Below are 26,971 nucleotides of genomic sequence, written 5' to 3' on the forward strand. Positions count from 1 at the left end.
TCCTACACTGGGGAAAGAAGAGGAATGCCACGAGCTGAGGATGTGTGCGTTTACCCTTCGTGTTGCTGTGCTGAAATGAAGGACTGGATTCTACTAGCATGTTTGTGTTTCTGTGCTGAACAGAAGGACCGGCGGGAAGGCTATCAGCCCGTTGTCCTGAGCGGGCTGTAAACAGGAAGGAAGATAGTAAGGAGATGACGGAGCCAAGGGAGAAGGACCTGCGTCAGAACCTACCGGGACGCTTTTCTTGTTGCTGCGCGGTATGCACCACTGGCATGTGTGTGAAGGCAAGACAGCAGAGTCCTGTGTGTCAAAAGTGGAAATGTCAGAGCGAAATAAATGAGGGAAAGCCGTAATGAAACTGAAGCTAAGCACTAAGAGGAATGTCACTGCGAGGGAGATGCCACTGAGATACCGACACTGTGAAAGGGGAAGCCGCGGATGGAGGGCAGAATCTCTCTATGTGAGAAGAGATGAGGGATATGAGAAGAATGAGAACCCCAGTGTTAGGCAGAAACCTGTGCAGTCCCTCTGGGACCACTGCAAAAGATTTAGGACTACAGGTGTTTGGCAGTAAACCCACCTGGTAGCAGTCTGTACCACACAGACTCACTTGGTAGCTGTGGCTGAGCAGTCAGACTTCCCTCAAGAAGAGTTAGGCAGCATACAGAGTATTCACAATAGGTCAAGAGAACACAGTAGAACAAGTAAACACTGACCAGAGCTTGGTGTAAAAGAGATATAATTATTTATTTAAAACCACATCTAGAAAAACACACAGGCACTAATAGTAAGCAATTCAAAAACACGGTCACTAAAAGATATACACTCCCTTAGAAGAATATTAGACAGCGGTGAGCGCTTAACGCAGATGGCACTCTAATAATTCGTTTTAAAAGGGAGGGAAAAGCAGCGAATAAATTGGAACAGGTCCCAACACTTTTACAAGAACACAAGAGAGGAAGGAAAAGTAAAACCGTGAAGTTAGAGTTCAATAGGCTGGATCCACTTTGAGAGGATCAAACGAAATGTGTCCAAGGTCACACGGTTGCAGTGCACAAAAGTCTTGAAAAGGTTCAAAAAGGAGTTGGACCACAGAAAGGGACCCGTTAGGCGGTCAAGGCGGCCAGCCCAGTCCAGAAGGTTAAGGGGTTATTATTATCTTGTAGCAATCTTTAGTAAGGGAGGCCTGGCGAACACGGTACCTTAAAGTGGTGAGAATACTCCAGCGGGGGCAGATGTTCCTGGCAGCGGATGCAAGTCGGTGCTTCATCCAGGGGAAGAGAGGATCTCGTCGGGGAGGAAGACAGGAGTCCGTTGCACTGCCAGGGAAGAAACCAGCCGCGGAGTATCTCAGGTACAAGGAGCGGTCCTTTGGTTCGCGGTCCAGTGGTAAGTGGCTATCCGGTTGCCGGGGTGCTTGGCACGGGCAATTCAACCACAAGCCGGTCTGGGGTGCGAAGAGAAGAAGGTAAACTGGTTGTGCCCACCAGTCAGGGGAAGAAGCCTCTCCAGCCGGGAGATCTTCTCTGTCGTCGGGAAGTGGTGAGTCGGTTCCGCAGGGCTCCACCGGTGGTGTCGTCGTGGTAGGTCGGCTCAGCTTCTCCCTCGTCAGATTCTCAGGTCCTGTGGCGACTTCTGAAGCTCCAGTCCCCAAAGCCCTGCTTTTATGCAGCACACCCCCATTCACTCAGCCAAGCTGTCAATCAAACATGCTAAGTGGTGAGCCAGCCGGCTCACCACTTGGGCCAATCACACAAGAGTGCGACTTCAGTTACCAAGGTAACTCAGTCCAGGGTGCCTAAACCCCCTCCCACACCCCCTGTGGTACCCAGACAGAGTGGCACCACTTTTGGAGGCTTCTGTGGAGAAGCCCGCCAAAAAATGGAACAAAGGGCTCGACTTGGGTTGGAGTCACAGAAGAGAACACAAATGCCAATTTAGAATCGAGTCCTGGGCAAAAATTCCAACCGGCGAATTAATATTAAATAAATAAACCGGCGGTATGTTCGAGGCTATGAGAATGAAATAATTAAAGTTGGCAGCCTCGAACAATGGGAAAATCCCATAGGGATATATTTGCGGTCGAATATAAAAAGTAGTATCCACTGCCACCAGCCAAAACTCGATCAGGGGGGACGGAGACGTGCCCCCTCGACTAACAGACCCCGGGGCAATCGAATTGCCCCGACCAGTACGTCCACAATATGATGGTTTGTACTGGTTTCTGTTAATAATTTGGGACTAGTAAAGCCAATGGTGACTTTACATGCCCTGGGAGACAGTAGGCAGTCCCAGGGTATGGAGTCTATGGTGGGGTGTCACTATGACACCCCTGTGTCACTGCACGGAGGGTGCTGTGTAACACACATAGTAAAAACACATGAGACCCTATGGAGTAAAGGACCCCATAGCCCATAAAACACATTAACAGTCAAAGGAACACCATAAATCATGTCCAAGAGAGGGGGAAAAAGAGTCTCACTCTTGGCAGGAGAAAGAAACAAACTCCAGAAATCCAGCAAAGCTGCTGGGGGACTCACTAGGTTAGGAAATTCAGCCTAAAGAGAGAATTCTCCCTAACACACCCCTGCGCGCATCTAAATTTAAAGGGAAATACAATTTTTTCTGGTGAAAAAGATTGCTTCCATCCCTAGCGAGGGACGCCCCATACTGTATGGAGGAAAGGGGACGGGACATAGGAGTACAATAGGGCACTCATCCAGTATTTTTTTTTTCGCATTCATACCAGGTTCATGCATTTAAGACCCTTTAATGTCTGCCTATTCATTATCAGTTATTAATTTCATACTTTTTTTTTTCCTCAGTGTCGTGCATGGGTACAATGCTTAAGCGTTGCAGTTGCATTCCTAGTTATCTTTTAGTACATGCAGTGGCCAGTTGCGAACTGAATTTATTTATTCAGACCAGAGTGACTTCAGGTAGGCTGGGTAGTTAACCAACTTGTTTCTGTCTCACTTAGTTCATTATTCCCAGATTGTTCCTGGAAACAGATTCCCTCATCCAGTTACCACAACAAAACAAGACCCAATACCATAGCACAAAGCAATGCAATGCAATTAACTGTGCACCCAGAAACCCATGCTTTTGTTGTTTCTTCTCCTGCATCTGCTCTCTCAAATTCCCCAGAGCACCTGCCAGCGATCCCTTACTTCAGATAAACTGTCTTAACTTGGGCCCTTGGATATCACTGAGAATCACGTCCAGCGACTCCTGGTTTTTCACCGTAGGGCAGAGGGAACCAGAAGTAATGGCACTAGTTTGGCGTGGAACCAACTGAGCAAAAATCCAATCTCATGGAAGGTTGGTAAGCGTCTTTAATGGCAGTTGGCAAAGCAGCAAAGAGATATCCACAGAATAGTACAAAAGGAAAACATCCCGATCCATGTGCTCGAGCCAGATCCAACACTGTAGCGTAAACCCTCTCACTTCCCCGGTTTGTATCGCTTTGATATGTCTGTATAGGTTTTCTATAGAAGGGGTGTAGCAAACAACTTTTGATGGCCATGGCATAAAACGTAGCAATGTCTCTGCACCTGTTCAACATGGTTCTTATAATATGGTCTCCAAACATTAACTACCTTATCACGCCTCAGTGAGAGCATGTTGAACATGGAGAATAAATATTCAGATACATTTTTACAAAGTCAGCAGATTCTGGTATAATCGGGGTCATCACAGGGTTCAGGCAGTGCCCGGCCCGCCTAATGATGCTAACTCTACACACTGAAGCCATCCCGCCAGGCAAAGCAGTGAACTTCATCTTGCTTTTCTGAGCCATAGTGGAAATGCGTAAGAAGCAGACAGACTAGGAAGCTGGCCAAGTCTCACAGCGTACCTGTTGTAGATTCGATTAAGAAATGGGCACAGCGAAATTAGAGTTAGGTTAGTTCCGGGCAGTGCATCAGAAATCAATATGGCAGCCGAGTGAGGCTTAGCATTGTATGTAAGGCATAGAAGGCATTAAAGGAATGGCAGCATATGCATTTTCCACCACACATTTAAGAATTTTGCTTTAGTGCTCTGGGAGTTGCGAATTCCATGGCACCCCTCATCCTATTGCCTTCGACCGTCAGGACAGCAGTCAGACTCTTCTTCAACTGTTAGACTCACGAGTGCTAATTGCAGTTTGCTTTGCATAGCTTTCAGGAAATTACTACTGGCGCTTCCAGTGGCACTTCTAGCAGAGCTTACAATGCTAACGTCCACCATCTTGAAATTATTCAGCCCATGGTGTATACTCGTGACACATTCTGTTCAGGACACCACCTCCCGGAACCACCATTAGCAATGACTCCTAACTAAGCTTGAACAGCCAGTAGGATCCTACAAACATGGTCCATTGGTATTTGCAGATGTTCAGTTTTCTGAAAACTAGGATTCTATAAGTCTCTTTTGTATTTTGAAGACGCTCTGTGGGTCAGAATCGTTAGGGACATGCATATTATACTAGTGCTTCTCAGGAAACCCAGTGAGCATTATTAAACCTACTCATGCAGCCTCTTGGAATTCTACATGAATGACAATCAAATTCATTATCTATGTATTTTAGTGTAAACCATACCAATGAGTAGTATGTTTACCTCTCTGTGATGTGCCATGGATTAAAGCTTCCAATTGCCTCGTGGCTAATAAGCTTCAGGTGCTGTTCATACACATCTTTGCAATCATGAACACTTTTTAGCATCTGCCTTGGAACAGAGAGTAATGTACAGCTCTCATTCGGCCAAAACATTTTCTCGGGAACTGGAGGATAATTGTCATTTTCAATTTCAGATTTTTCTTCTACGTCCAAGCTTCCATCTGTAGGACTGAAAAGAAAAAAAGAAATGTGCAAAGGTCAGGATTGCGTTTCGCAGATACCCCTTTCCCAGGATTCATCAAACATATTAGATCTTTTGAAATTAAGCCTTTACAAAAACAGGATTGTGTAACTATGTAAATACAATGTGCAAAGCCTCTTCAACGGGGCACATGGAATGTTGGCACCCCAAAAAAATCTTACCATCGAATAAGTTAAATTACCATCAATAAAATATTCAAACTACGATTTTCTTCAAATCTAGAGGGTTCGTTTTAGAATGGCAAAACAGTAAATGCCACACAAATAAATACAAATGTACTGCTTTCAAATGAATACACCAAAATTGCTGTCTATTTTACACTATCACAAAGTTAAACCCAACATAATACAAATTCTGCATTGTTACATAAACTTGCACTAACCCGTTCCACAATCAAAACAAAAGAACAGTATATTAGCAGTGTGCACAACCAGTTTGTTTATAGTTTCCACACTCCCAGTGAGGTCATTGTGGAACTTCCCTGTTTCAATGATCATAGTGCACTCACAGCTTGTCCAGCCCAGTACAATTCACTGTTGTCAAATTCCACTACATTAAAAGCATCCATCACATTCTCAGTTTGTAGAATATGAGTATACGTTTTCAAATCCAAATAGATTTCAAGTGCACGGATAAAATTTGATTCCTAGTTTTGCACATCCCTATACCTATACCTTCCAATAAAATCCTGCACGCATCACTACCTGCAGTGCCTTACAGTCAATAACATACATCTATGCAGTGCTGATTATAAGTAACAGCTCCGGACTATGCATTATCCAGTATTTCTGCCCATTGAGTGCAGATAGAGTTGGTGATACAGACAATGTTTGTACGTTCTCCACTGAGCTGGGCCCTAGTACATATTTTGCACCATGGGATATTAAGAACAAGCGCCTGACTAGGCTCAGCAAAAGCCTCAGATGTATTTATCGATTTCTAACAAACTGTGATATACTGAAGAAATGTAATGCTTACCATGCATTCAGGTGCATTCACTGCTGTGCTATAGATGGCAAATACATCGCCAATAGTTTTCTAAACCTCAAAAGGCATTTATCTGAGCAACAAAGATCTACAAAGGCTATACAGTTGGAAAACGTCCACATAGCAGCCAAGGGAAATCCAGTAACTGAGACGTTAGGTTTTTTTCATTATTCTATTTAACAATTACTTTATGTTTTATATAACTTGGTAAGCACATTTTGATCCTGAGACCAAGAAAAAAATAGAAGAAAGCAAGTAATGCCTCATACTTTTGGAGACGGCCAGATCTCCATGCCTTGATAAAAAAAATTGATTTAATGAGCCTAATATTAAATAATCAGATATTCAACATGTATGGGGTCTGGAATGAAAAAGAACAGCCAATTTAGTGGGTCACTCTGAACCTGGTAACAGTTACCATAACAGGATCCATTATGATATCCAGATTTCTAGGCGACAGAATGTAGAAGCGCACTGCACAGAAATGTGCGAAAAATCCCATAGAAGGCTTGGGGTACCAAACAAGATCTTAAAGGAAATCGAAAGTACCAAGCCAGTGAAGAGAGCAATGCAACATGGTTGCTTCTTCTTTATGTAAGAGGGATGCCTCATTCTTGACTGAAATGCTATCAAATTTCAGAAGCCCAAAATGAACTGCATTAAAACAATCAAGTTAAAAAATGATGAAAGCATTAAGTGCTAGTACATTACATGACTATGAGCAGTATCTCAAGATGAACATAAACAAGCACAAAGACCCTGCTTGATTTGTCAATCTAAACTCTGAACAAAAGATCAGGGTCCAAAGACTCGCAACTTGCTTCATGAGTTTTCAGCAGATTTCAAGACCTGCTTGGCAGAAATCGGGATTCCGTGCATCCTGTATGTAAGGTAAATTGTCTTGAATAGAGCCTGTCTGCCACTATTGGAGGCTCACTGCGCTTGGCACTGTAAGAAAAAAAGTGGGGTGGGGTTCATTAGCGGAACAGTGGGAAAGGCAGATGAAAACATGTGGTGTGGATGGGTGCAGGTTGGAAGTACCCAGTGCATGAGTGCCAATCTACTTTGTATGGGTTTGACGGAGAAATTTGTGAGAATGTTATCCATAGGAAAGAGCCGTAGATCGAAAATAGACAACAGCGCTTTGGGTCGGGTTAGCCACTGATGTGGGGGAGTGCAACAGGGCAGAAGAGGTGTGGCTCAGTTATTGTTGATGTGCTAATGGCTAGGCCTGTGGTGGCTGACTGTGCAGGTCTTGTGTGCAATGTAAGGTGGTAGAAGATCTCAGAGGGGAGATGGTTAGTCCAGAGAATGGAGGAGTCCGTCTTAAAAGGCAAAAGAACCTGCAACCCTGCACTCCTACCACTGGCCCCTTGCATACAGATCCCGTTTCACTAGCTCACTCTGCCCCTCTCAATCCCACTCATCGATACATTGTATCCCAAGTTCAACAAAACAAGCATCTGCGAGTCAACAGATGAGGAAAGGGGCAGTCTGTAAATTCTACAGCAATTGTACAGCGAGAAAACCAGAATAGAGATATTGCAGAAGTACAGGAGGAACAAGACCCAACGTTGGCTAAGCTAATAGAAAAGGTTATACACTGGAAGAAACATTGTATTATATTGTATTGTTTATTATTTGTATTGTGCACCGGATCCGAAGGTATCAGGGTGCAGAGCATAAGTTAATTCAAAGCTTAGTTACACAAAAAGATTAAAGGAATTACAAGTTGAACACATATGGGGATATAATACATGAAATGACAAATACGGAGGGCAGTAGGTAGCAAAGGGGAGTACAATATAAAAAGAAACATGAAGGTACCTAGCAGTGACATGAAGAATAAGCTGTACACTTTGAAAGCAAGTATTTACAGACCCAGAGTCCATATTTACAGTCACAGTGCAATGCAGTAGCAGGTACATAGCTAGAAGTCTGAATCTTTGAGCCATTTAATGGTGCTCTGTCGGAAGTTATGGAAGGACTGATCATCTCTTAATGTAGGTGGTAGTGAGTTCCACAACTGGGCTGCCTTGACTGGGTAACTACATCCCCCAATTCTCGATAGCTTGAATCTGGGAACGGCAAGGTAGTTCGTGTTGGAGAGTCTAGTAATCCTAGTCGAGGACTGATAGAACATAAAGGTTGATCACCATTTTCAGCAATAAGGCAACATTTAGAGTGAACCTCCTGATGAACCGTCATATTTTAAGACGGGGAAACACTTGTCGAGGAGGGACAAATATTCACATAAAGGAGTGACAAATATTCACATAGTGAAGGGACAAATCTAATATCATGCAAACCCAACTGACAAATACAAAGCCGTTCCAAAATAAAGGGACAGACTATTATATAAAATATTTTTCTGCAATTTTTATAAATTACATTCGATTGAGGAGTGATACATATCCACATAAGAGTCAAGCAATTGAATGAATATAATTCAATTAAAACTGAATACAATGCAAACTTAACTGACAAATATACAAAAAAGGTAGCAGGCGCCCCTCTTTCGAAAGAACACAGCATGATAACCTGTTCAGTGGTTTTTAACCACATTGAGAGTTCGCAGCCATCTGCTTTTTGCTCACTGTACCTTTCACAGATGTGAAATATTCATTTGCATATCAGTCTTTGTCCCGCCCACATGGGCAGTCCAGCATCAAAATGCTATGACAATTCCCCTATGAACCAGAGAACCAACAGCAACCCCATACACATGTTTCAGCCTTGTTGAGCCTCATCAGTGAGGTGAAGCTGTGTCTCGCTGAGCACAGTGAGCTGCAAACTCATCTCAGAAAAGGTTATCATGCCATGTTCTTTCTGGAGAGGAGCGCCTGCTACCTTTTTTGAAATATTTGCAAGGAACTTGGGGTTGGTCAAACTGAGTTACCTGGGGGCAGCCAGACGTGGACTCCCTGCTCACTGTGCTGAGAGAGGACCCTGCCTAGCAAAACCAAAACTGAGGGTGCATGTCAAATCCAAAGAAAACAAGTCTTCAGCCTGAATCCTGATCACCAACTGGCCCTACCACCTTAGAAAAACACCTTAACAAAAAGGGAAAAGTGGAGACTTTTGCAATAGTCTCAGTATCTGCTTCAGCCTGGCCCAACTTGGAGTAGACTTGCTCTCAGTCTCAAAGTTCCTTTAATAAACTGTATAGTTTCTACAATATTCAGATAGTCACTTGGTAGAAATTATAATTATCCTCTGTACGGGTTTCACTCTCCCCTTTAAATAAAACTGTTTCTCGTCCTTTTCTTAAATTCCATTTCAAATGTCCAAATACCTTCAGGATTACTTGACAAGACACCTTGGTCTCCAACCTTTTTGACACAGACTTCTTTCTCCACAGTCCAGTAATTCTCTGGTAGGTGTCTTTGTATCACAACTACAATACTTGACATAGGGCTTATGCTTCCTCAGGCATTTTACAGATTTGCATAGCAACATATATTTGGCTAGTGTCGTTGCAGAGTATTCACCCTCTTTCCACCTTCTTCCCCATAGGACCTTTATCTGTGTCTTTAATAGCCTGGTCGGCTCCTCCAGGCTTGGCGTATAATGTTCATATTTCTTTCACTGGGTTTAGTGGGGATTGAGTGAGCACCCATTAGTTTCTCGCACTTTCTTTTAATTCTGGTGTTTGTTCCAGCTGAGACATGCAACGTTAGTACTTTCCTCAGCCTGTTATTCCTGGGTCGGGCCTCCGTCCTGCTCCCGTAGGCTTTTGTACTGTTGACTACTATTATTAATATTATTACTTCGGCCCTCTTGACAGCCGGAGTTCACCAGTGCCCTTGCATTGGAAACGTTTGCTTCCCTCCGAGTTCTCGCATCTTCAGCAATCATGCTTCACAGGTGGAGACGGGGATTCGGGTCCTGCTCTTTTTCCTGGTCTCTGCGTCAGTTGCAGGGAGTCCAGGGAAGACCGTTCTCTTCACGCCTTCACTTCTGTCCTGACCAGAGCCGCTTGCTCAGTCAGGTTGCCCTCCTTGCAGCCTCCATCTAACGGGTCTCACTGACTGCACAGCACCGCTGGCTCAGCGATGCTCCACCCCTCCAAGACGGCGTCTCCACAGAGGCTTGCTTCTGCATAGCATAGACTCTCCTCCCTCTTTAAGAGTTTCTTCTCCATTCGCAAACTGTGCTGCTCTCATGTACGTCATTACAATAAACAAGACAGTCAGTCTTCTTTGAACATGGCTTTCAGCTGTGGTTCAGCATTACCTGAAGCCAATAGCTTAAAAGAAGGGTCTTTGGCATCTTCTGTTATATCTCAAAACGGCAAGGTATTTTTGATCCCAATATATGCAGAAAGGGTTGTTTGGACCGGGAGTCCCTTCATGGAATGGGAATCCTCGTCTCCAAGAGAGGAGTCACTCCCAGCAACGTCCCACTTACCCAGAGGGTCTTGCGTAGTGGGTTTAAACATGTATGTCCAACGTCCTAAACGTAAAAAAAGAAATATAGAATGCACAAATATTATTGAATGAGAATGCACAAATATTATTGAATTAGTTTGCATTCAGTTCTACCATTTATTTTAATAAAGTTACTCACCGTAGTGACTACCTTACTCCTAGTCCATAGTCCCCTTTCTTTTCCCCATCCATTCTTTTGGGACATTCCGTCCTGTGGGACGGGACCGGAGCACTTTTTGTAAAAGCATCCAATTGAAAAATGTGTCCTTTTTGTGCGGGTTACCGCACGTGGCCACAACCCCGCCCTCCTTAGCTCTGCCCGCGCATCACCCTTCAGTCCTTTTCTATATCCAGGTCTGAGACCATTTAAGCAATAATAGAGGATACTTATTAGCGGGGACGGCGGGCGTATGGGGGAAAGGGGACTATGGACTAGGAGTCACTACGGTGAGTAACTTAATTAGACTCCTACGCCCTGTCGCCTTTCCTCCATACGTTTGGGAGATTACCAAGCACCCCTTACAGGATTACGGGTGGATGGAACTAGTTTACTGAAAGAGGTTTTTAAGAACAGCTTGCCTGAACTGAGCATCAGCCCTGGAGCTCAGGTCTAAGCAACAATGCTTCACAAAAGCTGATGGGGAAGCCCACGTGGCTGCCTTGGCAATGGTTTCCCAGGGAACATATTTTTGGAAGGCAATGGCAGCTGCCTTGCCCCGCACAAGATGGGCATGAATTCCCTTTGGAGGTTGAAGGCCCTGAAAGGAATACGCTTCAGAGATACAAGAAGCAATCCATCGGGACATAGTTGCTTTCAAAGCCGGCTTTCCTTTTGGGTCTCCGAAGGTCATCAAGAGCTGGGAAGAGCTCCGAAGATTAGATGTTCTGTCCAAATAAAACTTAAGAGCTTGCCTTACATCCAAATTATGCAGAACCCTCTCGGCATCTGAAGCCGGTTCTGGGAAGAAAACTGGTAAGGCAATAGACTGGTTCAGATGAAAATCAGATACCACCTTTGGAAGGAACGAGGGATTGGTCCGGAGGACAACCTTATCCTTGTGAAAGGTGAGGAATGGATGTTCTACCGACAAGGCCTGAAGCTCGCTTACACGCCTTGCCGAAGTTAGCGCAATCAGAAAGGCATTTTCCATTAAAGGAATTTCAAGTCTGCCGTAGCCATGGGTTCGAAGGGTTTATGACAAAGCAGTAAGGACCACATTCAGATCTCACTTAGGATGCGGGCTGCGTACAGCTGGATACGGATGCAGCAGACGTGCAAAATGCCTTTTAATGACAGGGTTTGTCAAAGAAAAAAAGCAAGAGTCCGTGGACAGGTGGACGGCAAAAGCCGACAAATAAGCCCTACAAGACAAAACATGCATGCCTGAAGCTGCCAGATGAGAAATGAAAGAGCACTGTGTCAATAGCAACTTCTCCGGGGTCCAGCTTTTTTGCTAAACACCAGTGACAGAAACTGAGCCATTTGCTCCTATACGGAGACCTGGTCGAAGGTTTTCTAGCCACTTGGATAATATGCATATTATCCGCAGACAAATTGAAACTCTCTAAAGATTTGAACTTAGGCATCAGGCGGCCAAGCTGAATGATTGTGGGGAGGGGTGCCACAACTGCTGATTGCTCTGGTGAAGCAGGTCAGGAATCAGCGGAAGCCTGATCGGTGAGCAGACTGACAGAGGCTGAAGCTCCGAAAACCAGAATCTGGCTGGCCACCACAGGGCTACGAACAGGAGAGTGCAATTCGACGTGTTCCTGAGCTTGCATAGCGCCCGGTGAATCGGAGGAAGAAGCAGGAAGGCGTAGGCACTCCTGTTGTGTCATGGAATCTTGAGAGCATCCCCCAGGGAAGAGGCTCTTAGCCCGTTCCTGGAAGCATAAAGAGGAAGTTTCCTGTTCAATGACGTCGCAAAGAGGTCCACCTCTGGAGTGCCCCAGTGGCGAAAAAGAACAGAGAGGATCTCCGTGTTCAGCTCCCACTCGTAGCTGACCACCGCTCGCCGGCTGAGAGAGTCTGCCGTTACATTCAGCTGGCCCGGAATGTATACCGCCAACAGCCAAACACTGCTGAAGGCCCATTCCCAAATCTGAATGGCTAGATCTACAAGGGGAGGTGACCTGGTACCACCCGCTTGTTGACGTAAAACATGAATGCTGCATTGTCCGTGCGGATGCGGACCACCTTGTTCATAATCCCTGGCTTGAAAGCTTTGAGCGCCAGGAAAATCGCCAGAAGTTCCAGATAATGTATGTGAAATTGTCTGTCCTGCGGCAACCACAGGTCGAAAACCTGAAGATGATCCATTGTCGCGCCCCACCCGATAAGGGAGGAGTCCATCGTAATGATCATCAGAGGGGAGGGCTCCTGAAAGGGCGCACCCACCAACAGATTGCTGGAAGACCACCACCAAAGGAGATCTGTCATGTAGGGTGGAACCGAGATAATTTTGGTGTCCGGGTCCACTGCCTGGAGCCAGGAGCTCCGAAGAGCCAACTGCGTAAGTCGCATCTAGAGACGCGCCAGGGGAAGAGCAAGCACGCATGAGGCCATGAGGCCCAGAAGCCTCTGGAACCACCAAGCGGACATGCTCTCTGACTGAATGAAGACTTCACATGTGGTTAACAGATCCGCCATCCTGTCCACCGTCAAGAACACCCTGCAGTCATTCGTGTTCCAACGGAAGCCCAAGAATATCAGGTCCTGAGAGATCGTCATGGTGGATTTCCGCCAGTTCACCAACAGCCTAAGACTGAACAAGAGCTGAAGGAGAGACTGAAGATTGCTCGAGTCTTTCACCGGACAGGGACTGCGCAGAAGCCAGTCGTCCAAATATGGATACATATGAGTACCCTGTAACCTTTAAAAAAGCCGCAATGACGGACATCATCTTTGTGAAGACACGCGGAGCAGAGCTGAGATCAAAAGGAAGCACTCGAAACTGATAGTGCTCCTCTCCCAGGGAGAACCGCAGATATTTCCGATGTGGCTCCTGATGAGGATATGCATATAAGCATCCTGGAGGTCCACAACATTGAGCCAGTCGCCGTTCTGAAGAGAGGACTTTATTTGGCAGGACGTAATCATCTTGAATATCTCTTGGGGAAGAGAAAGGTTGAACTGGAAAAGGTCTAGAATGGTGCGCAGGCCAGCCTGGTTGGGTTTTGGCACCGTAAACTGACAAGAGTAGAAGCCCTCCCCTTGTTCCACTAGGGGAACGGGGTCTACAGCCCCGAGATCTAGAAGCTTCTGGACCTCGGCTCTAAGGGAGGGTGTCCACGACTGCTGAAAGGGAGGATTGAAGGGAGGGGCAAGCGGAAGCCCGCCCGAGCGATGGACAAAACCCACCGGTCGTCAGTGCCTGTTTGCCATGCCTCCAATGAGATGAGATTCGTCCTCCCACTGGAGTCTCGTGTGAGCGCCAAAAAATATCATTTTGCAGACTTTTCAGCAGAGAGATGACCTGTCCCTGAAGAAGAGGCCGACGACCGAGAGAAAAACCGGCCATGTGGCTGCCTCCGGCGGGAGTTACCCGGCGGAGGATCAGTCATGCGTGACCTGTGATCTTGGAACCCTCTAAATCCTAAAGCGGATCGAGATAGGGACCCAGATCTCTGACCTTTGACTGGGGCCTTCACGAGCAGCGACAGAGACTTGGCAGTTTGCGTGCTCACCTTAGTCTTGGTGAGTTCATCATCCGTTGAAGAATGAAAAACTCTGGACCTTTTTATCTTGGACCTCCTTCGAAAACTTTGTTGCATGAAACCAAACCTGACGAGAGGTGTCCACCCCCAGCATGAGGCCACGAGCCGAGGTGTCAACATGATGCGCAGCAGCCTCCAGCATATCCTGCGCCAACACTCTAGCGTCTGACAATCCACCTTTAAAGTCTTCTAACCTGTCGACAGGAATGAACTCCTGGAAGTCAGCCAAATCTCTCCACAGTTTCGTATTCGTCGCCGCCAGGATGAGCGCTGCGTTGGCCCGACGCAATTGCAGCACCTAATTGGCAAAAATCTTCTTGCCCAAGGAATCCAGCAATTTATCCTCCTTGGACAGAACTTGAGCCGCAAGTTCGGAAGTCACAGAGGCCAGCTTAAATTGCAGAGTGGCATCTGCTAGCACCGTCGAGGATTGGAACGGGCATGGCGTCAAGGCTACTTCCTTGGAGCAGTGAAGCCTGTAACGGGCGTCAATTATTTTATTTAGGTGCAGCCCATTGTGGTGTTTATCCCAGACCTTGCAGGACTCGGCCAGGATATCCCTCTGAGGGAACAGGCCGGCTTTCGCTACAGTGGGGACAATGTCAGCGCCCCTGAAAGCACCCCTTCATGCGGAGCGTATGCCTCAGGCACTGGTATGTCAAGCAGTGAGATGTCCAGTACCCGGTCGTGAAATGCTCATACAGAGCGGGGCTGGTCCTCACTGTTCTGATCTGCCAAAGGGTCATCTAGAGCATCCGATCCCCCGACTGCGACGCGACAGGCATCAGATTGACATCAAGCTCTGCTGAAGACTTATCCATCGGTGACAAGGGAGGCAGAGGTGGAAGAGCCAGAGGAGGACCAGGCGGCAGAGGAGGTGCTACCGCAGGGCCGACAGGCGCCATGACAGGAACTGTTGGGGCAGGCAACGGAATCTGAGGGCAGATTTACCTATAGAGGCCCTTACACTACTCCCTCATGGGATCAGAGTTCATTAGACTATGAAATTTCATAAAAAAGGCATCCTCTGCCGAGGCCTTAGGCACCAGATTGGGCAGAGGCCTCTCATGAGGAACATAACCCCACGAAAGTAGAGAGGAGGGCTGCCAAGAGGGCCCGCCACCAATCAGGTCTACATAGACCAATGGGGCAGATGAAGGACAAAGCGAGACCGAATGTGGTAGTGGCATCCGAGCACGGCAGTCATAGGAAGGGCGGAACGGAGACGCACTGTCGCATGGATAAGGTTGTCCACCAAAAAGAAGCTTCCCAGCATCTGCCGATGATAGCGTGGGTGTGAGGGAAGAATCCAAAATGGCTGCCGTAGACCACGCAAGAACACCCACCATTTTGTGAACATCTGAGGAGAACAGTGTCACATGTGTAGATGAGGCAATTGACTCCACAGATTGGTCAGGGGACTTGACTGAAATTTTAGCCTTGACACAAGGATCCTCGGCAGAGCTGGTACTATGGGGCCTTGAATGTTTACTGGACATCCTGTCCCTTGAATTAGCCTCCAAAAGAGGAACCTCAGCAACGCTGGTAACAGAGGAGTTATGGTCGACGACCTCTCCCTGTGCCCCCTCAACAGAACCGGTACCTCCGCAAGCACGGGAAAGTTGAGGAATCCACCTCACAGGCAAGACATTTACAAGTCTCTCAGTTCTGTTGGTACACACCTTAGCCTCGTTAAGAGGAACCTCAGAACAGAGTCCGGCTTAATAGCTCCCTCGAGAGGGGCCTGGAACTGTGGTTCGGTACCCAATGCCTCACCACGACTATGCTGGCTATTAGCACCTGATCGGTGAACCTTGGGTCGTGATCCGGTATAGGCAGGCCCCTCGCGGAAACCCTCAGAGAAAACCCAGGTACGCCTATTAGGCCTGTGAGGCACCTCAGGGATAACCCGGTAGTAGAGCTTTTGAAGCCCCTCCCGGACCTGGAGGATCCCCGCCAGGGTGCCCTGAAAAGTAAAGAATTTACCGGGCGTCTCTTCTTTCCGTCAATGAATAGTTGGAAATGTGATGGAGGAACCTTCTAGAAGATTTCCTCCCACCTACGAAGACGACGTTGAAGTGCCCGGACCGAAAGGGAGTCGCAGAAGAAACACGAGTCCCAATGGTGATCCGGTCCCAGACACTCCAAGCAGAGAGAATGGGGATACGCCCTAGCGAAGCGACGCTCGCAAGAAGAACAAGTGGCAAATCGCAGACGCTCCGGCATAGACGGAGGACTACGCGACCGCAGAACTGGAGCACGGGAAAGAAAATAGGTCTTCCTGGTGATGCTAGTGCGTCCAGCCCCGACCGTGCGGAGAAAAGGACTGAAGCGCGATGCGCGGGAGGAGCTAAGGAGAGCGGAATTATGGCCGCATGTGCTACCACGCGTAAAAAGAGAAGGACGGACACATTTTTCAATTTGATGCTTTTTTACAAAAAGTGCTCCCGTCCTGTCCCACAGGACGGAATGTCCCAAATGTTTGGAGGAAAGGGGACGGGACATAGGAGTAAATTGGTTTTCCTTTCTGCTGCATCCTAGAGTCTTCGGATTGCCAAATACGCAGAAGGGTGAACGGTCAGCACAAATATGTAGATGTTATTTTCTAAATAATTAGGCCTTGATTATACTTTCTCATGAAACCTTCCCCAAAGAATAGAGTATACCATGACATAACAGTTTGTGTCTTTGGGATACGCAGACGGGCACATGATAGCTGCAAGGACATGCTTTCAAAGTGGGAGAGCAGCATGTTTTGGGAATAGTTTAGGGAGGCAAGTTGTCTGGTCGCGTGGGAGAGAATAGCTGTAAACCCATAGGCTCAGACACCAAAAATAAGACCGACTCAGGAAGTTGGCAAAACCTAGCTGTTTTAATTGCATTGACGTCATACGGCATTGCAAAATAAGAAAACCTATTTGAGGTTGTAATAGGACCGAGGGCAACATAGAAGTATACTTTCTTTGGGGGATAGGTTTGTGATTGGATCTCTATAGTCAGGTGGACAACTTATGCCCACCCATAGTGCAAGTCATCTTCACTGTCATAAAATACAGGACGTTTCATTGGCTTTCAAATTATAGGGCTCTTTGCTATGTGGCCCTCTAGGATTGGTTGGCACACTTGTACCCTTCTGGAATATTCCACTCACTAGCAGCACGCAAGCTGCTAGTGCAGACTTGACCATGCCTTCCCACCCAATTAACCCATCATCCATCATCACTCCAGCGATCTGCCATTCAAATTGTCTTTGAACTCAGTCTTGTAGCGTATCACTGTGGCCTGAGAATAAAAGGGAGTGTGAGCACAGTCTTAACTTCAGTCTAGATGTGGCGTGCCCAAAGTCTATTTCGATATACACCATGTGACAGGAGACCGTGTTTTAGATCCTTCGCATTTAATACTATTAAATGAATAAAACTTGGCACTTAGTGTTTTTCCATTGACCTCAACAGAAGCTCCCCTCACTTCTCATGTTAATTCTATCTTCTCAAATAGATAACCAGTTTCTTGGCTGCCTCAACACTTGACACTGGGCCAGACAAGCCTTATTGAATCTCGAATCTTCCCTCATCGTCAGCCATCTTTCTTTGCTGCGCCACACTTTCAACCCTTTTCGTTCATGGGGTCCAAGTTTGCTAAAACATGACGTGGAACATCCAGATTCTATACACACATATATACATTGGCACGTCGCCTGCAATCTTTTCACTACATATAGCCAGCCTTCATGATTATTTAGTCTACTTGAGTTGAAGCAACTGTACAGTTATAAAGCAATTTGCATTTTCTTCAGTGCTCTTCGCAAACGCAGTCTCCATTTCCATACATGACATGTTACTTAATTCTTTACTTCGTCATCAGATTCTGTAGGGTCCATATACTTTCTTCTTTGGCTTCTCTTCTTGGTGTGTCATCTCTGCTTCATGTGATCTCACCAGTCTTTTGCCATCCTTTAAAAGACTGTCATTTCTCCCCGGGTACATCATATAAGGCTTTCTCAATGGATACCTTGCTTCGAGGATCCTTTATGGAAGAGGTACCATTATCGCCTTTGCACAGGTCATAATTTCCGGCGTCCAACATATAGGCAAGATGGGGGCGGGACTTCCGGTAGAGGCATTGGGCTCCTCCTCTACACTAGCCCCTCTGGTTGATTCATCAACCACTCTGCCATCGGTCATCGCAACTAGACATCCTCATCTGAAAAAGTGTTTCTTTGGAGTCCATATCTTCATTACTCTTTTCAAAGATCTTGCTGATTTTACATGTTCATCAACACTCCAGGTCATGTCACTACATTGTCCATTCAGACTGCAGTAAATCCATCTTCCCACATACTTATGATTTCTGGGATACAGGAACTTCATTCCCTCAGGTGCTAGAATCCTCGCTTCTATATATTTTCTGATTTCTTCATCTATCCGCTCTTTGAATCCAAATCCAGACCCAGACTCGACATTGATCATGATCTTCATTCCCACTGAGCAATTATTATCCTGATCACACAGAATCCAAACATGGTCATCACCAATAGTGCTCTGAGGAACTTGAAGATATTAGCCATCCATTGTGGTACCCATCAGAAGATTGATGCAAACCAGCCGTTATCTGCATTATCCTCTGTCTCATCTTCCATTTTGATGTGCAAATTTGTCAGTATCGTTATGGCCTTTGTCAAGGTTCCATTCTCGTCATCATGAGAAGGTATTAATGTGCAACATGATTCTCCGATTTTGCCACAAACACCTCCATCCATAGCTATAATCATATCTAGGACATCTCTGTTCTGCAGGGTCATCAGACTTCTAGCGCTCAACTCCTCCTTGATAGCGTTGAATCCCTTTATGGTAGCATTCATCATTTGCACAAGTTCCCATCTGGTCTTCTGTAGCCATTTGACATTCAACATCGTCTGGATCCTGGCATGAAAATAGTTGTCAATACTGCAGCAGTCTGACAGAACAATCTGTGTTCATACGGAATCAAACCAAAGGCTTCTATGGACTTGGCTGAAAAGTAGTTCTCCCTCTTTGTTCGATTAAGAAATCTGACTGATCTCCTCTTCCTCAGATGAGTATCTTCTTTTTGAGATGTATTAATGCTCAGGTCACTCTTCGGAATCACCAATGATGGAACATGAATGAGAACTATGGAACACAGCCCTCCCCAGTCTCTGGGCAACTTCATATATGCTCTAGATCCGCAAGCCCAGTGGTGATACATTATCACCAATGTTCCATTCTTCATGCCTGGTACAACAAATATTCGGCCGCACTGCTGATTCATTCCATCCTTTCCTGTTCCATTGTTTCTGAAACACAATTCTGCATTTAATAGAGACACTATCTGCAACTGTCCTCCTTTATCATCGACCCACGCCAGCAATTTCACAATTTTCGACCAATGATACTTGCATTCATTCTATGCAGTACCTACGACTGGTTCATAGACTCCTGTTAATGCCAATGCTCTACATATGATCAAGCCTTCAGTCCATCGATTTGGAGTAAGCACTGTTCCTTTGATTTGCAGCTGACCTCTCTCCTTACATCTTCGTATCTCATCATAGTTCTTTCCTTGACAATAGACCTTTTTAATTACTGCCAATTTTATTCCTGCTCCGTTCATTCCGGGCTGCTCATATCTTATCACGTGATCTCTGGTGTACAGTCTTTCTCTTGTCTTTAAATCTTGTACATAATCATCTTCTTCAGGAGCTGTCTTCTCAGTCACCCATACCAAGGATGCTGTTCGACCCTGGAACTGACCTCTCGTATTGCAATGTGCAAGGTGCGTCAAGCAATGACCTTTCTGGGCTGCTACTTCTATAGCCATGAATATCGTGGAATGCCCCACAGCATAAGGTATGAGAGCACAAACATAGAAACTCTCATTAGATGTTCACTCTCCCACCTTTTTCATTTGCATGTACCCAGGTGCGCTGTACTGTCTAGATAATTATTTAATTCATAATCATCTTCCCTTGTTCTTCTCTTGTGGCTCCCTCTTACAAAGTGAGTGCTCGCATAATATTCAAGAAGTACATCTGTAAGGGTTCTTCGTACAGGGGAGATCATCAGAACACTTGTCATAGACATGGGTGGTCTTACACGCCCCACTGGTGTGGGAACAATCACAAACGGTCTTGGTCTTTCAATAATGGATAAATCTGAGAGTCACTGGAGTTGGAAGAATCATAGGGAAGGCTGAGCAGGCATATATTATGCACCAATATGTTAATCCCCACCATTTGTGAGTTTCCACATGTCGAACTTGCTCACTCTCGAAAACTGTACCATTTTCTACATTCGTCATCATGCCTGTACACTTATTTTAAGGAAGGAAAAAAACATTTTAATCAGGCAACCTTGTTAAATAATCAGGTAATCGTAGGATCTTTTCAATTATCACCATAAGAAGCCTCCTAATCGCAGGGCCATTTTTAGGATCCTGTAGATAAATGCGTACATTAGTGTTGCGCCCAACAATAGAAGGATAAGTTTGAAGTATATAAACAAAAACAGCGAGAAGCAACCTATGGGCATCGACATCTGACAGGACCATTGGATCAACCAAAAAAACTCAGTAAGGAAAAAGTCTGGTAACTGCTCACGTTTCCAGTGATCAAATTCGAACTACAGGTTTGGCATGTTTAGCACGATAACACTTGCTAAATTTCAATTAAAATGTTCCTGCGACTCAAGAACTTGCTTTGCACTCTTGCTGTAATATCTATAAAGAGTGTCCGGGGTGAGCCACAGTCCGAAAGCAAACATGCATTTACTTAATCAGCAACCTTAGCGTCGTCCTTCCTCGTCATCGATCGAGTCTGTACATGCTGAAATTATTCTTCTTGCCTTGCTTCAGAAACGATTGGTGGGGATGTGTGTCTCAACAGCATATGGCTTCACATCACTCAAATGAATCCAGGTGCGTCTCCCTTGGACTTTCACTGCTGAAGGAGTAATGTTCTCGATTATATAGCGACCACTAAAGCGTGGCTCGTGCCACTTTCGTATAAAATTCTTTACTAAAACTGAATCTTCAATAAAGAGTCGAGTTACAGGAAGTAGTTCTTGAATTTTGGTTGCTCAATGGTGTTCATCTGTCCTCTGAACTGACCCTTCTTACGCTTGAGTTGATCTGAAATGACAGATACTAGCTGTCATACATGCAAATCAGCACGTAGCTCATTTCCTAACATTTCTGCGGTCTTCTAGGCATAACTTCTGCTCCTCGATGGAAGAGACAAAGTCGTTCTCATTCGCCTCCCTGTCACTAGCTTGTGGGGTGTGAGGTGGTGGTCAAATCCAGGCAGATTCCTCAATGCATATAATGCAAGGGGCAGGCAATACAGCCATCCGTTTATTGTGAATTTCGCAACTCTCTCTTTAAGGAGACCGTTGAGCTTCTCACATATCCCATTCTCTTGCGGGTGATGAACAGAAGAAAACGGATCTATGTGATCACTACGCTGCCCTGTAACTGCGATGTCTGAAAATGCCAAAGCCAGTTACGGCGCGGCGCAGTGAACATATCGATCACTGTGCCTGCTTCCCCAGCCAGCGTTACCTCTCCCAACCCCCCCACTCCACTTACCTTTAGGGCGGCACACTTCTGTGTGTGCCGCCTGTTAAAACGGATTTCTGAACTCTGTCCTGGTGGCGCAGAAGTTCAGAAGGCCAACCTAATTACTTGGAACAGGGTAACCTCTGGACGAGCCAGACCAATCAAGGTAGCGATCGCGGCGGTCAAGACTAGGTCTCAAGAGGGGTGAGGGTGACTGAAAGCCCGCAATGAGCACACAAAGCAAGAACACTTACAGACTACTCCAAACAGTCGTTATATTAAAAATATATACACATTTATTTCAAGGCCTTTAAAACAATGACCGCAGCGAGAAAATCACAATATAACGATAGTAAACCAACACATACCATATCAACACAATATATATACAAATACAAGTCTCAAGCGTTATATGCACGAAATGTGTAGTCCACCTAAAAGGGAGGGAAAACAGGCAGTGCGCAATAATGCTTAGACCCAGTTCGCCTTCAGAGGCACCTAACTAGATGGAAGTCCGAGCCCTGCGAAGAGTGGAGCCTTGTGCTCAAAAGTACCTGCACGCGCTGGTGCCAACGGGCAAAAGGAGAAGCTCTTCGAGGGAAATCAGGCAGTTCAGTTTAGTGCACAAAAGAAGAAGAACAAGTTCCGCGACTCAAGCGCAGCCTCCACAGTGGGCAGAAGCAGAGCACGAGTACGGAAAAGGGTGCTGTTTGACACAGCGGGGAAAAGCAATGGGCTCCTGCAGGAGGGCGACCAGATCCTAGCTATGCTACTCACCGGTCCCCGATGCAAGCAGACCCAGGCTTCTCCGCGTCAGTTTCAGCAGCTGGCAGGTTCAGAAGAGCAGGGAACGCCTCGTCGTCGTGTTGAGTAAAAAGACGTCCCAATCGAAGAAACCTGCACAGTTTGTTACCACAGCAGGGCAACGGAGCGGCCGTGTGTATCTGAGCCAAATGTACACTACTCACTTCAGACCTGGGAACGCCAAGTGTACGAAGCGTGTGAGAGTGACAAGGACTCGAAATACTACACAACCTGGCGGCGGTTACAGAGCAAGACTCCCGTGTAAGCTAGTCAGTCAGCTGGATGGCCCAGAGACGCTTCCGAAGGCTTACTGGCAGGAGATGGTGAAGATGCCGAGAATAGCTGTTCCCGCTATTCCAAGGGTCGAAGTACCAGTACAGGCCTTCTGGTTCGATCAAAGGTGAAAAGGGTTTCACAAGGCGATAGCAGTCAGAGGAGAAGTCCTTCAGCGGGTCACCAGCGATTCCTCGGTCCAGCCTCTTGGTTGCAGGATACTTGGCTCCAGTATTCCTTCGTTCGTGAGAACTCAGGAGATCGACCTGGTAGTGGTGTTTCCAGCCCCCTCTTATCCACGGTTCCCTTCGCGCCAAAACGGAGGGGACCCAATGGGAGATCCGCTCATCAACACTCACACCATTCGTGGACCAATCACGGACCACGGTGGTCCCAAGGATTCACACCACCCTCGACACTCTGGCACCCAGGATGTGTATTGGGACCAGACATCCCAGCCCACATCCCGGAGGCACACACAAGACATGTAGAAGCCCGCGAAAGCATCCGTGTTTCGCGGGAAAGTACATGCCCAAATAAGGAAGGCCCCGTGTCGGCTCGACCTGGGGAAGGTGAAGGGAGCAAGACGGTCAGCGGACAGGACAAAGGAGCCTCGTGGTCTGGCCATTTTGGGAGCCAGGCCACCATTTTGGGTTAAGTGCGGAAAACGCGCTTAGAACGCCAAAAGGAGCTCAAAACACAAGAAACGATCGCTGCCACCATTCCCGTCTGTGAATCACTTGCACCGATCAGTTACAATCCTAAACGAGTATCTAGGGCCTGTAGAAGGCTAGAGACCCAAGAGAGCTGTAAATTAGCTTACAGTGCCCTCTTGTGTCATGTTGCACAAAAGCCGCAACATGATAAAAGAAACTACGGGAAACAGCGTTCCCCGGTACTGACTGTCTTAAGGGCATGTCAGTTTCCCCGTAAGAAAGAAAGGAGCGAAAGCCCAGAGGAGTGCGGCAGAAGGCTGCACTTCTCTGGCAAAGTCAAGAACAAGGTGAAAAACAACAGCAAAAAGTTTAGGGGTTGCCACATGGAAGGAAAATTACCTACAATTACGAAATCTTTCCTAACACCGCCCACACTCTGCGATCCTTGCAGCGTCAGTTCTGCCCACTAGCGTGGGTTAGAGCTGACGCTGCAGGCTGCTTTTTAATTTTTTCTTACGTGTCCCCCGCTTTCCAAAATGTTAAGCAGGGGACACCCCGGCAACCCGCGACTCCCGTTACTGCGCCCAAGTAGAGTGGGGGACATCCCCGCAACACCTGTTCTGCTTGGGCACAGTAAATGTCACCCTCATTTTGTGCGCCTCCAAAGTCGCAGTGACTGCGGGGCACACAAAAGAGGGCGACATTTTGGTACGATACAGAAGAAAACGTGTGTTTTATGCTAATCAAGAGACTAATCTGCTCAAATACTTCATTAACAAAATGGGGCCCATTGTCGGATCTCAGCACCTCACATACTCCCCACCTGGGAAACACTTCTCAGACTAAAACCGTTGCTGCGCAAAGTGGCATCAGGGTGTGTAGAAGGTCCAGCTTCGATTCACCTAGAAAAGGGACACCACCATCATATACCTATATTCACTACATACTTGCAGTATGTCAACATAATCGATATGTAAATGCTGAAAAGGACTATTTGGTCGAGGAATCACTCCTCCGATTGTTCGCAGTGTATGCCCAGCGGTAAACTTGACATACAATGCAATTTACTACATAAAATGCAACATGTTTAACAGGTTCGGTACGAACCAGTCCTCCGCAATAGTTGCTGTGAGGCTCTCTCTAGTTACATGCGCGGGGTAGTGCAGCTGTTCAAGCGCTACCTTTAGTAATGCTACTGGCATCACCGGCTTTCCAGTGCTGTCCTGTTGCCATAATGCTTCAGAGGGGGTTAAAGAAAATCCCATCCGTTTCCACAATTCCTGCTCTTCCTGTGACATGCTGACTTGAAGTTCTATCAACTGAGTTGTTGACAAATGATTAAAACCTTCATTTACCGTCATAATCGTAACTACTTTTTCCTTTACATTTGGAGTATCAAAACTTGAAATATCTGGTGAATATGCAACCCTCTTGGCCTCTTTGTCTGCGGCTTCATTACCATGAGAGATAAAGTCAGTTCGCTTAGTATGTGCTGAGCATTTTACTATTGCAATGGCTACTGGGAGTTGTAGTGCCTTAATAAGCCTGTCCAATAATGCTGCGTCTTGCACAGGAGTGCCATCCGTTCGGAGGTAACCCCTCCTTTTCCAATGCGCTAGCCATGTATGTACAGTTGATGACACATAGGAGGAGTGACTGTACACCGTCACTTCCTGACCTTCGAGCTTCTCTAGCATGACAATAAGCGCCACCAATTCTGTTGCTTGCGCAGAAGTGAGACGTTAGTCTTGCACTTGCTACCACTTGGAATTCACCACTGGCTCTGTGCCCTACCACAGCTGAACCTGAATTCCTTTCCCCACTTGTTTGATCGATCTTCGAAGAACCATTAAGAAAAAGAATCTTCCCCACTTGCCAACGCATTTTCATTTACGCGTGGGGTGTTATCATAGAAACTCCAGTCTGTGACTCTAGGCGAGAGCGTCCAGCACCCATCTGTCAGTGGTGATCCTGTGCCACGGGCAATGCTGTCCTCTGCTACTGTAGGCCTGGGAACAACGTCTGTAGGATTTCCGAGTCATGGATCTGGTAGGATGACGGCACGAGGAGGAGAAACCTTTGGAAGAGCTGCTCGACTTTCCCCTGGAGGAGTAAAGAGAGCGCAACTGCTGGAGATTGCCCACGGAATGGGCCGTCTCCGTCTTGATGGCCTGTAGGGCCTCATCGACGACCATCCCAAACAAGTTATCTCCGTCAAAGGGCTCCTGGAAAAGAGCGATTGCCTACATCCTCTTATCATCGGGGAGCAACTTCAGGATAGTCCCCAGCGTGTACCACCGGACTAGGATCGCCAGTGCGTTGGCCGCCTTGATAGTGTGCGCAGCGGTGTAAAGCACCTTCCTTCCCCTGGCATTCATCTTCTTCCTCTCGCTCTCCAGAGGGGCCAAAGATGACGGATTAGCCGACCGTTTCCTCGCAGCCACCAATACCGGCGAATCCGGCGATGGTTGCAACCTCAGGGAATTGGGTGTGGAGTCCAGCACCCGATACTTCTTCTCCAGCCTATCCCGTGTTAAGGAGAATTCTCCAAAATGGCTTATTTCCCTTACCTACTGAGTCCCTCAGCAGCTTTGCTGGATTTCTGGGATTTTATTTTTTCACCTGGTAAGAGTGAGCCTTTTTTCCCCCCCATGTGTTTTGCTGTGTGTTTTTAACATTTTTGTGTTCATAGACTGTGGAGCCTCACCTACTCCACTGGCATCGTTTTACTGTGTGTTGCACAACACCTTCAGTGCAGTGACACAGGGTTGTCTTTTAGACCTCCCAACTCAGACTCAATTTTCTGGGACTGTTGCCATTAACTTTATGTAGTCTCTTTAATCCACAGACCCAGCACACCCCATCTTACATGGAGAATTGGAAGGGGTTAATTCTTATCCCTTTTTGTCTGTTTCTCTTGGAGCATTGTTTTGCTCCCTTTTCATCAAGACTTGGCTGGTGGCAGTGGTAACTACCGTATTTTTCCTACTGCAGTTATCTTAAATAACCTTGGTATTGTTTTAGGTTATCTTGGTAGCCTCGAACCTAAACCCGCTAGACCATATATGTTTTATTACGGTTCCGGCTGGGTTTATTCGTCTTCTTTTTGAAAATGTCTTTCTGATGTTTTTCTCTGCGCGCCAAACCAGGTTTGGTTCCTTTGTTCACCGTCTTTTCGCGGGCTTCTACGTAGAAGCCCTCCTTAAGGCGCCTGTATGTCTGGGGGGTACAGGATGTGAGGGAGGGGTTTAGGACTCCTTGCACAGGGTCTCCTTGGAGACCCATGTCACACTCTGAAATGATTGGCTGTGGTGACTGTCCCGGCGGCACAGCCACCCTGCTGTGTGATCGACAGCCAGGCTGTGTGAATGGGGGAAAACTGCATAAAAATCAGGTCTCTGGGGCTGGAAAGGCAGAGTCACCACTGGAACGAAAGAACCGATGAGGAGCTGACGGAAGAGGACCCCTACCATGACTGAACCGCCCGGTGAAGCCCTGCTGCAGGTCAGAATCCTCGAACTCCAATGACAGAGGAGATCCTCCAGGAATCTTCTTCCCCCGAGCTGTTGGGACCAACCAGTTAGCCCAAACTGCAAGCCAGGACTCCCTCCTCTGGTCGAATTTGCTGTCCAGAGCTGCAGTGGGCCGGATAGCCAGAAAGATCAGA

The 26,971-nt window shown here is 46.7% G+C and overlaps 1 protein-coding gene across 8 annotated transcripts in view; it reads right to left on the reverse strand.

Moving 5' to 3' along the window:
- The window catches only part of KIAA0753 (KIAA0753 ortholog), a 1,822,630-nt gene that overhangs the window by 155,096 nt on the left and 1,640,563 nt on the right, over nucleotides 1-26,971 (reverse strand). For all 8 annotated transcript variants that reach the window (XM_069615058.1, XM_069615057.1, XM_069615051.1 and 5 more), the window contains one exon: nucleotides 4,605-4,832. In XM_069615058.1, coding sequence (XP_069471159.1) covers nucleotides 4,605-4,832 — 228 coding nt within the window. The remainder of the gene's footprint in view (nucleotides 1-4,604; nucleotides 4,833-26,971) is intronic.

Source organism: Ambystoma mexicanum, chromosome 9, assembly GCF_040938575.1.
Source record: "Ambystoma mexicanum isolate Mex_15411 chromosome 9, UKY_AmexF1_1, whole genome shotgun sequence".
Taxonomy (NCBI): domain Eukaryota; kingdom Metazoa; phylum Chordata; class Amphibia; order Caudata; family Ambystomatidae; genus Ambystoma; species Ambystoma mexicanum.